General features: G+C 31.9%; 1 protein-coding gene across 5 annotated transcripts in view; it reads left to right on the forward strand.

Annotated features, from left to right (window-relative positions):
• The window catches only part of LOC124537592 (protein dead ringer-like), a 115,327-nt gene that overhangs the window by 72,598 nt on the left and 30,422 nt on the right, over window positions 1-12,307 (forward strand). For all 5 annotated transcript variants that reach the window (XM_047114465.1, XM_047114470.1, XM_047114467.1 and 2 more), the window contains one exon: window positions 7,526-7,598. In XM_047114465.1, coding sequence (XP_046970421.1) covers window positions 7,526-7,598 — 73 coding nt within the window. The remainder of the gene's footprint in view (window positions 1-7,525; window positions 7,599-12,307) is intronic.

Here is a 12,307-nt window from a genome sequence, read left to right on the forward strand (position 1 = left end):
GTTAGAACGCGTACAACTTAACCGATGATTGCGGGTTCAAACCCAGGCAAGCACCGCTGATTCATGTGCTTAATTTGTCTTTATAATTCATCTCGTACTCTACGGTGAAGGAAAACATCGTGAGGAAACCTGCATGTGACGAATTTCATAGAAATTCTGCCACATGTGTATTCCACCAACTCGCATTGGAACAGCGTGGTGGAATATGTTCCAAACCTTCTCCTCTAAGGGAGAGGAGGCCTTTAGCCCAGCAGTGGGAATTTACAGGCTGTTGTTGTTGTGGAATGTATTTGTCACAAAATTTCCTTTAATCATAGAGCGTGATTAACTTGTGTCCCTTGTTGCCTTACTAATCCTATATACAGCAGACATAAGCTTGTACGACCTGATCATCATTGATCACTACACAACTCTGGATCTCAAAATGACATTAGCGTACCCTTTGCGTTAAATTACGATTTTGCTCAACCCTTGGGACACATTTTCAATTTTGTTGACGTTTAGCTTTTTACAGGTTTTTATTGACTGTAAAAAGTTAATTGTATACATTGATATCAGTATCTTCATCGCGCCTGTTTCTTCTCCGTATACCTTTACAATATTGATTGAAAGATGAGACTTACCTATATCACTCGGTATTAAAAAATATCAATGATGCTATTGGTTATAAAAAAAATATTTCTGTTATCACTCTCAACGGAAAGTGCTACTGGGTGATATAATTACGAGTTAATGCGATACGCTAGCGATTGGTTTGAAAATAGGTCAACTTATCATACCTCGCGTACACACGACAAGACATTAAGGTGCGTCGTTTTACAGCCACGCTTGATGGAGGTTACAATGTTGTGTGTGAAATGACAGGAAATTGCAATATAACAAAACAATAGCTTGAAAATTTATTAACATTGATAATTTTATTATCATAATAATAGTTCTTTTTGACGTAAGACTGGCTTGGATGGTTTTAAGTAAAACTTCAACTTTTACTTTTATCTTCCGTTTTTGGAATGATTTCTCTCTTTAGACTTTATACTGAATTAGTATTAGAGCAAATATATTTATTTTGGTATACCTATGTGATAGGTACTAACAAATATGAAACCAAATATGCCCCTAAAATTGCAATGGCCCTATTAACCTCAAGACGAATTTGTATTCGGTATCATCATTAATACATAATATAAAGTCTTTTATCTCTTTCTGTCCTTATCTATTCTTACATATCAAAAAATACACAACGGATTTTGTGTATTTTTTAAGATTTAAATAGATAGATTGATTCAAGAGGTTTATATGTTTAATACATTCACAATGTGGTAGAGAAGCAAAGACCATTTTAATTTCTAAAGTGATGTCGTAAGATGTAGCTGTTTGTATTATCAGTGACTAAAAAACTGTATCGTTTTAAGATATTCTGTAGTATATTCAGTAGTATGAAGTCGGGATGGATCGCTAGCGATGAATATTTCTTAATAGAACCTGACTGTATTGAGTATGCAAGATTTAAATACTTTATGATACAATTAAATAACTAATGGTCGTAAATACATTGAACGCAAATCGTCTTCCCACAGGTTTATTTAAGTTCCAACATAAAGACACCGTTCAAGTAACATGTAATGATATTTCGTACTAGCGCCGCAGCCTAGGGCGAATAAATGTATATAGGCTCATCAAATTCAGCTCAATATTTAACCAAACTCAATAAGTGTAAATCCACGGCATTTCCATAAACGCTGTCTTACTTACTAGTGAGTACGGAGTTTATTTATAAACCCATCCCTCTTATATTACACGTTGAATTATTGCTAGCAATTTGAAATTGTCTTGAGGCGGCGTGCCGTTGTACTTTAGTGTTCTCATCCGTGCGCGTTTGTCTTCTCATATTTATGTTGAAGAGATTTTATTTAAATTATTTTATGATATATCTCATGTAGTTCAACACTTCAAGAAATAAAGAATTTCGACCGCAAATCTTTAAAGTAATAATAAGCCCTTAGCTTGGTTTAGGTTACCACGGAAAGTGATATTAGAAATTAAATAAACGGACGTACTGAAAGACTTATTATTGCATGTATAAAATTTATACATATGTATATCATAGTGATATTGTATAAGCTGTTCTAATATCACGTCACTTGTGGAATTACAATTGAATTAAATTTATCAATCGTCTTAATACAATATCATGAAGTCATTTCAATAAAATTATTACATCACAAGATAAATAGTTTATGGTACTATATCTATATAGTTTTATTTATTATCTGTTTAGTTTTACTATTTATTTTTTCATTATATACATTTTTGGTTTACATATCTTAATAAAATTATAATTCTAAAGTCTAGTCACTCCTTAAATATTAAGGCATTGTTATGACTTTATTATAATATGAAAAAAAAATAATCAAAACTGTACTTCTAAAATAATTTATAAAATTTACTTAACACTATGAAGTTGTGTTAACGTAACTAAATTTGAAAAATCAATTAATTTCCATTCCGAGAATCTATATATAAAAGGACAGGCAGAATAGTTGAGTACCTTTTCCTCGTCTGTCAAGCTTTTTTTTTTAATGTAACTGACGACGATCTTTATCGATTCGATTTTCAAAAATAGATGACGAAATTAATTTGTTATCCTAATTTATTTAGCAATGATAATGTTTGAATTTCGACTACTAAGCGAATACTAGTGAGAAGGATTTAGGTTTACTGTGATACATTGTGCTTTGAAGGTTGTAACGCAATTCGTATCGATTGGAATACAATAGTCTATCAAATAATATTGCAGCTGTTATATGTCTTATAAAGAAGCCTTGAAATGTCTAATGGCGATTCTTATTAAGGATTTATATCTTATACAAAGTATACATAAAGTTTACTGATTAATATAGAAAATGAAGGTGCATAGTCAATGTAACATTACGATAAGCATTTGTCGTTTTCATTTGAAAATTAATTAATATTTTATGAATTAACGTTGATTTAATGAATTCTTAGTTTTATCAACATTTAATTTCTCTTATTCACTTAACATATTCAACTCAATGTAACTCATAGTCACTTATTACAGTTTGGTTCTAAAATGTTAACTTAATCTGAGAATAATTATAAAATAGAGATTGTACCAAGCCGCTTTAGAAGTCAGAATATATATTTCGGAACCGAAGATTGCCTTTACTTACAGTGATCAGCTTTGAGAGAACAAGAGGCAACGAAATCTGCACGTTAAATTAATATATTTAGCACCTTATCTTTTATTACCTTATCTTTGTGAAACATTGATTTATAGAAGAAATAAAATACATGCAAACTAAAGTGTATTTTTAAGGTTATTCAACGGTGATTACTTATATTTTATATACATACATATATTTAAATATTGTACCTCATTGTATTAACCTATTCGCAAATCAGACTTACTAATATATTATCAATAATCTTGAGATTGATAATTTAAGAAGATATTTATTTATGCATGTGCAGTTAGAATTGTATTTATATACATTCACACATTAATTAACAATTTCTTTCTTATTTATTCGAGTAATAATATCCATAGGCGTTATTTTAAATTATAAAAATATAATAAAATACGTTAAAAACTAGCGACGCGTCAAAATATTATTATTAATCTGTATCACGGTGGTGTTGCGTTATTTATTTATTTATTCAAGCGGAAGGGTAGAGAAGGTAATTGGCACATGACAATAGGGATTAAGCGGCTTACTGGCGAGTTTTGTGATTCAAATATTGACGGCCCGGTGGGCGACAATACAGCCCTGTTATGATAATATTTCTGACGTTTCATACAATAATTTGTCCGCAAACTGTTCACATCGTGTGGCCGTTGAAATCTTTACGGCGCTTTCGACGTCTGTTTTGTAATAATTGGAATATGTAATGAACCGTGTTCTTGCTTGGGAACTTATGGATGTATATTCATATGTAACCTTTCGCTTCTTCAATTTGAGCTGGTTAATTTTATTTAAATTTTTATACTCTTTTATGTTACCATTACCGGTAGCAATTATAAGTAACACCCTTCAAGCGTGATGTGCATGATTCACACATAAAGAAAATAGCATTAGGAATCGACGAAAAATTGTTTTAATTAAATTGAAAAAAAAAATTCTATCGTTCTGGTATTGTAACAATTTTTAAGTTAAATCCTTACATAAGAGTTTTTGAATTGAGACAAAACGATGTTTATTATCACGTACTTATATTTAAGCCAATTTTACACATTTTGTTGTTTTTGTCACAAATATCATGTCAAGCTGTCCTACCAATGATACAACGTCGTTTTCAAATGAAAAGATGTTTTCGACATACGATTGCTGAATGCGCTATTCAATAATTTTCAATTTTTTTCAATTATCATTAAAATTTAGAAACATATCAAGGTGATCTTTTAATCCAATCTCTTTGCCACCATCAAAGTTACAACAGTGTTTCATCTTTCGAAAGGGGGTAGTTCTTTTATTAATTATATTAATTTCATAATGTTATGATAATAAGAGAACTTTTAGTCGTGTGTTTTAATTGTAGTCACTTGTGTTCTTCAAACAATGCCAGCCTTTTCAAAACTTCAAAACAGACTAGGGCAAGCTTTGATAATTGTTCTTAGAAACGTCACCGTTACGAGTGAAGTAGATGTCAGCAAGGCATTAATGCAAATTTTTCGCGTGCCATGACCCGAATGTGTCAATGTTTTAATGAAGCCAGTATTCAAATATAAGGAGAGGAAACAGGAAGTGTCAAATGGCGTTTCGCTGTCCGTACACGGCCCAGTTCGTCTCCGCTAAGTGCCCTGATGTAATTGTTCGTTCAATGCAAATAGCTCGTGTTTGATTCTCCGGCGCCGCGTCTTCGAGCTTTTGCCCGTTTCGAAGTAAACCGGACGATGTACGTTTGCCTAACGGTTTTTCCCCATATTGATGTCACGTGCTTATAGATTTGATTCGGTCTCTTTGATATTTGTATTGACACGCTTGTTTTGACATGATTTTAAATGAATGTTGGTTTATGTAAACTATCTGTTGAATTTCTTATGGTGATGTTAATTTAATAAGTCGTTTAACTCCTAACTATTTCATTTACATGTCGTATGACGGTTTATTTTATAAATTTAAAGTTTATATTAAATAGAAAAACCCAATAACTATACGTGTCTAGAAGTTTTATAAGTATTTAATAGTTGTTTCAACATTGCTATAAACGGAAATCTAACAACTAGTATTAATATCAGGCTACTTTCACGGAGCTCTTTGTCAACTTGGTGCCTCACCGATATCAAAGAGTTAAGATATTCAAATAGACTATTAATAAAAGGAGCAATGCATTATATGCAATGTGGGTCGGCATTAGAAATTCGCATCCCGAATTTGATGATAGTAGGGGTTGTTTCTTAAAGGGGTTGTTCCCCTCTCTCGAAATTTACCACTCCCAACCCGCGGAAACCCATAGTTTTTTTTTAATGTGCGTTTAAAGTTACGTGTAACGGATCGATATTTTACATTATAATTAACCTTAAATCATTATTTTTATGTTTATTAGCTTTTTTCTGTATTATATTTTAACAAATACTATATTAATTTATTTATTATTAGTAAAAAAAACGTGTAAAAATTTAATTTAATTTTGTAGTGAAGTGATTTTTTTGTAAAGAAAATAATAATCACCCAGAAGATTTTAGGAACATGATAATAGAATACAACAATACAACATAAAATATAAAAAAGATCCATTTATCGCATTATTAAATGTAGTCAAGTATATATACAGAGAAATGGTTCTTATAAATTTCTAAAATATACCTATTGTTGTTTCTATTTTTCACCCAAAATTAACAGCTGTGAGGGGCACAGGAGTGGCTAAGCCACTCCGGCAACAAAAATAGTAGATAGTTATAGTAGCTAAGGATAGGTTAGGTTAGGTTAGATTTTATGACCAAACGCTGCGCAAGCCGAGCGAGCGAAGCGAGCGTGCCGCGGCAGCGGCCGGCGCAGCGCCAGAAATCACATTGTATTCCAATAATTGGAATTTTATGTCTCTCCCTTTTCCAAAATTTAACTAACAGTACGAATTTTAATGATTTTAGTATTGAAATTTAAAAATTGAAGAAAAAAAAAACTAATGATTTCCGCGCGGGGGGAGTGGTGGTGTAGGTACTACACCACCCCCCCTTACCCCCCACCCCTTCCCCAACCTTAAATTCGGGATGCGAATTTCTAATGCAATCCCTGCAATGTCGTATACATAATATGACACTCGATCGACTTTTAATAAAATTGTTCGCTAAACCGAATGTATTTACCTTTGCGTATTTCAATATACTGTTTATCGTCATAGTATGTTAGTGATACGTTTTATCTCTATTTTAAATTGCTAGTACATTTAAGTGCCGGATATCGGGGCAATTATTACCAATGACATGCACGGTGCCAACGGGGTGTATCGCTTATACAAAGTAGATCTGTTAGTCTAATTGTAAAAAAGAACTTTCTTTATCGCTGTTATTAGGCCTTGCAATAAAAAACTTGTAATATATAATAATACAATAATGTTTTTACCAAACAATTGTCAATTATTATATAAGTACGCTTCGTAAACTTAACAATTTCCGATTCAAATGTAATATGCCCATTTTGAGGTACATAAACCACAAATTTGACCTGCACATTCAAACTAAAGATGTTTATGAAAATCGGTTCATAAATTCCCGATTTGAAAACATACTTCTTTTTCGATGTTAGTTTTAAAGTGTTGTATTATCTGCAGTGAAGTACACTACACTAATAGTTGATATATTATCTGTAGAATATTAACGAGACATGTGACGTTATGAATGTCATAATCGTCTGGTGTTTTAATATGTTGCAGCATAATAATAGTATTATGTATATATCTCATTGATGGAAAAAAGCAAGCTCTTCTTGGTTAATGCTCATAGCATGTACTCACAAGCTATCGAAATGATATTCCAACGAATCCATGAGAACCAACAAAGTTTTGCCAGCCAAGTCTCGATTCCCACCCGATCTTTCCAACTCGTCGATATTCAAATTCTTGTTTGTGTATTGTCGTGTTCGTCGCTAGATTATTCATGAATGTATGAGAAATGTAATGCATTTGCGATGTTTTTTTTTCCGGACATGCGGGCGCGACGCACGTGGCCACTGCGCCGTTAGCTTCCTACTGTGAATATTAATGTTTTCATTATTTCTAGCGTCGATAACGATGTCATTTTTCATATTAAACACGTGATAAGCGTTTCATTGTTGCCGTCTTTGTCTTATTCACGTCTGCTTATAGTTTTCAGGCCACGATTTCCGTCATCTAATAATAAATATATATGATTGACACTTCTTTGTTTATTTTTAACAGGCCACACTTAACATCGTGATCTTCGAGTGTTTTTAATTTATTGTTCTTTTTTTGAATAACTCCTCAAATCCAAAAGGTATTATTTTATCGGTATTCATATTGTAATTAATTCGTTTTTGTTTTGTTACAGTTGTACGAGATAAGCGATGAGCCGCAGAGGAAAGAATTCCTTGATGATTTGTTTTCCTTCATGCAAAAGCGAGGTAAGTTCCCACATTAAGTCCGACAATCATTGCTATTGATTAATTCTCCACCAATTGATATTACTTGTAATTTATCATAGATTTCAATGTTCGATCCACGATCGACGATCCTTTATATAACACGACCGAATTAATATGAGCTATTTAAGATGAGCAGATGTTGTATCTGGGAGGTCTTCGTGGTATGGTTTTAGACAATCAGATATAGGTTATCTTCTCTTACAAACGGTTTTATATTGTGGAGATCGACATATGGGTGATAAGATCGCATATGATTAACGATGGCCGTACGTCGTCTATGTAGAACTATTAGATGTAATTAGCTCGACTATGAAATATCTAGAATGTATTACGAGTGTTGTTTAAAATGTATCTTACTTAACATTTATGTGTCAACTTATTTCTTAATTTCAAGCACGCCTTATTATTAAACTTAACAGTTTATAACTTATACTGTTGTTTGACAATCAACTCATTATTATTACATTTTTTTTTATCGTTTTCCTATATTTTTAATAAATAACAGCTTCTTTCTAACTTACGCTTTTTTTGGATGTTTAGTCCATTAGTCCACTCTGCTTCAGTGATGATAGGCAGATTTTCATCAGACACATAACTGACTATCATTATATTCCATCAGCATATTATATTCACTGAACACGTGATCTAGCCACTGAGATCTTTGCTTAAATCGTGAATAAAATAAATAAGATGCTTAACGATATGGAAGATTATTTATAAGGCTCAATATTTTTGTATTAACATTCATTGCATAAATATTTATTGGTAATGTTTTTATGTGAGTTAAGATGCATTAGTTATTTCGACTGTGGGAATTCGCTATACGTACTGTATTATTTAAGATAATCATTATATTTTAAATATCATAATAGAAATAATTAAGCTGGAGATTCGTTAATCGCCTCGGGCGTTCAGATCGTGCGCATGCGCATTTGATTGATAACTGTGTCTGTCCTTCTCGATCTTAGTGTGTATTTTGATATTTTTTTTCTCTTTCCATCTTTAATTGATCGCTCTTTTTAATAGCGCCATCGTTGTCCTTGTGTAGATTGTGTTTCTAATCACATTTTTATTATTATTATTTTGGTTTTATAATTCATATGATCGGTGACATTTTCCTGTTCATTAATTATTTAAATCTATATATTTCAATGACATATGTGCATCGATAGTTTTTAATATAAACTGATATTTATTTTCGTTTATTTGACATTAATAACGGGTTATGTGTAAAATTTAAGATTTGTGAAAATCTGATAAAATATAGCCCATAAATCGGAATTAATAAGTGACTTCAGAACTATTTTACGAGCTGGCTCGTTAATCGTACATCCTTGTCCGACTTGTCATAATTGAAATAAATGTTATAAATAATATTTACACGACCGCGCAATAGTCTTCGCGCTGGTGATATCAGAAATCGGAATCGGACCGGGTCTTATCTGGTACGTAATAAATTATTATTCAATTTATCACTTCAGAACACGGCCAATAAACTCCTGGCTGTTATTACGCGAGGCGATAACAGCGAAACTAATCGTCGTTTTTCTTTAACGATTTATATCGAGAACCAATTCGAATCGAATCGATGTTGGGTTAATCGAATTAAAATTTAACTATCTGAATATTATTTGTCTAATTAATAAGTAATTAAATATCTGTAATATAAAAGCGATATTTGTTCATTCGTAGCTCTAGTTCGTTATGGTCATTTCACTCGTATTTTAATTACTAGAATTAATTTATTCGAGCCAGCTTATCCTTATGCCAGCCTCCATTTCTGATCTCGTATTAATAATGTTTTATCATTTATTATTGCTCATGAGTAATGAAAGTTAACCCGACACGCCCCGCGCCTGCGCGGCACTCTGTCTTCATCACCGTTAAAAAAATTAACATCACATCACTATATCTTTTTTGTTTTTAATCAATCTCAGACGTTTAGTTTAAGGCCAGCGACAAACCATTATGGTAATCTTAATCGGGATATCGATGTGGGTGTTCTTTAATCGATTCGTGTAAATCGCAATTATCGATTTGACTATTTAATTATTTGCGACATTAGATGTAAACGAAAGTGATTTCAATTTTTTTATTTATTTAACACGAATAAAATAGTTTTTGCTTATGTCGTAATTACTCGTCAGGTACATACAAAAATGACTTAATTTTTTTTTCACTTTTTTCACTTAAGTATATTATTTTTTGAATAAAAACAATCAGCTTTTAACGTTCTTTATCATATCGATTCAACCGATTAATTTTTGAGCGTCTTTTTTCGATTTTCTCACATCGAGGTGGGGAGAGGATAGTTACCACGTGACTAACTCGTTAGCAACTGATTGATCGGCCATCAACCCGCTTCTGTCTGCATCACTATACAGGGTGAAACTGCGTAGTAATATAACCACTAAAAACAACAATTAACAATAAGAAATCATTATTAGTTTCTAGTCCCTACCCAAATCATTTTAATCTGATTTTAAATATAAAAAAAAAAAACATTTTTGGGATTTATATAAAAACTACTTATCTATTTAATTTTAATACATTTCAAATATCTGCACAAAATTTAAAAAAAAAATTGAAAAAGAACAAATGTCACAGCCTGTACAAGCGATGGTATTGTTTCACTTGTTAATAGCGAGTATACTATAACTAATAACATCTCATTCGGATTCATTTCCCGTGATTAATTATCTGTTTAATCGATATAAGATGTGTGCCAACAGCCTTCTCAAGTGACTTACCCTTGCAAGTCAACTTAATTTGAACATTATGCTCCACAAAATAGAGATGCTTATCGTTTAGAACATATCAGATCATAGATTAGATTAAAGAGTGGATCTATCAAACTTTTTTCTTCGTCATCGAGGATAGCCTTTGTTAGAGGTTTAATTGGTATCTTAAACTAGCTTTAGTTAATTCGATTTTGGGTTATGTGCCCATTTGTTTGCGTCTGTTTAGCTACGAATGCTCATTTCAAACTGATTGATTAGACGGGACTTCGATATATGGGCGTGGAACAATTATTGTTCGAATGGATTTTGAATGAAAGATGGAATACAAGGGCCGATATTCATATTGTATAATTGTGGAATCTTGTAATATACACAGTTATAATTATCACATTAACGCTTATAATTATAAACATATGTGGAATTTCAAGTACAACAATCATTTATAAAAAAAATGAAAATAAAACAACAGTTAAAAATATGAAAGGAATACTCTTAAATAAACAAAATGAGTAACGCCTTTGATTTAAATTTAAATTTGGAAGTTCCGAATTCAAATGTAAATCCGTTCTAAAGCAGAATTTTAGAAATTCCCAAAGATTCATATGCAAACTTCTTAAATTCACTATCCCTATTTTTTTCATCGTACAATTATTTTCTACGTTCTAAATTTGAAAATAATGCATTCGAATTCTCTATCAATGAGGATTTAGAATTATTTCGGAATTTAAAAAATAGCTGCTTATAATGCACCACTAATTTTGAAATTTAATGAAATTTTTAATTCGTTCGGCGTTTCATTGAGGCATATTGTCACCTCGGGGCTTAAAATAACTAAATTAATGATCGGTCCGATCTCACTGGGGCGAAGATTGATGATTGCGATTGTCACTGCAATGTTACACTTTATTGAAGTGTTTGTTTTATACTCAGCTGGCTAGTTTATACGATGTTACGACTATTATTAATGTATATCATTTTTATTCTGACTGCAACTTTTATTTCAAAATGAATAAAACCTCTTTTTTATTTGTAAGTAATGTTAATTAGGTGTATAAACATCGACGCGTATTTCTTCTGAAAATTGAAATTTAAAACCTATACCTATGTGATATTTCCTGACTATGTGTTGCATCAATAGCTATCTCAGGTATCTTTGACGCGATTAAAAGTCAGAATAATTAAGTTGACTTAATTCATACCAATGATCATCATTGGTTGGAATTGTCTAATTTATTAATAAAATATAATCATTCTGAAACTGCCGGTTATTTTCACTTTTTAAACCTTCTTGTTGTGAGTTTGAGTCAATTTAATTAAAACTCACATTTCATCATCTAATTATTCTTAAACACAGACTGACTTTTAATCATGAATGTAACCTTCAATACGATCGCTATATCACAAAAATAATTAAAAAATATATATCAATGTTTGATATCTGCACACATGCAAATGAGTGTAATGTATTTATATAGAATTGAAACAGCAAGCCAACGGTGCCAACGTAGTACATTTGACAGATCGTTTGTAATAAATCGGTAAACGTCAGTCGATAGCACTGGCAGGCAACATTGTGACGGTCATCTCGCGCCAATAACGGACAAAACGCGCCAGTCACGCAGGGTGACCTGCCTTCATACGAGCCCAAGTTATAAAATACAGCGATTAAAAAATAAAAATCCCATGTATAGTACGACACAAATTAGATGTCGCGTCGGCAAAATTCATAAAACCGATCACATACGAATGGAGTACGCCATCCCAAATTATCAATATTTATTTCTCATGCGAATATGATCTTTGCACAAACGTAATAACTTGTAATATCAAACTTCTTAAATTAACTTCTTAAACTTCTTAAACGCGTCAAATTGACGAATATATTAGGTCTAATATATTCGTCAATTTGACGCGTCGATTTACATGCACTTGCTTTCTCTGACGCGA

Source organism: Vanessa cardui, chromosome 18, assembly GCF_905220365.1.
Source record: "Vanessa cardui chromosome 18, ilVanCard2.1, whole genome shotgun sequence".
Lineage (NCBI taxonomy): Eukaryota > Metazoa > Arthropoda > Insecta > Lepidoptera > Nymphalidae > Vanessa > Vanessa cardui.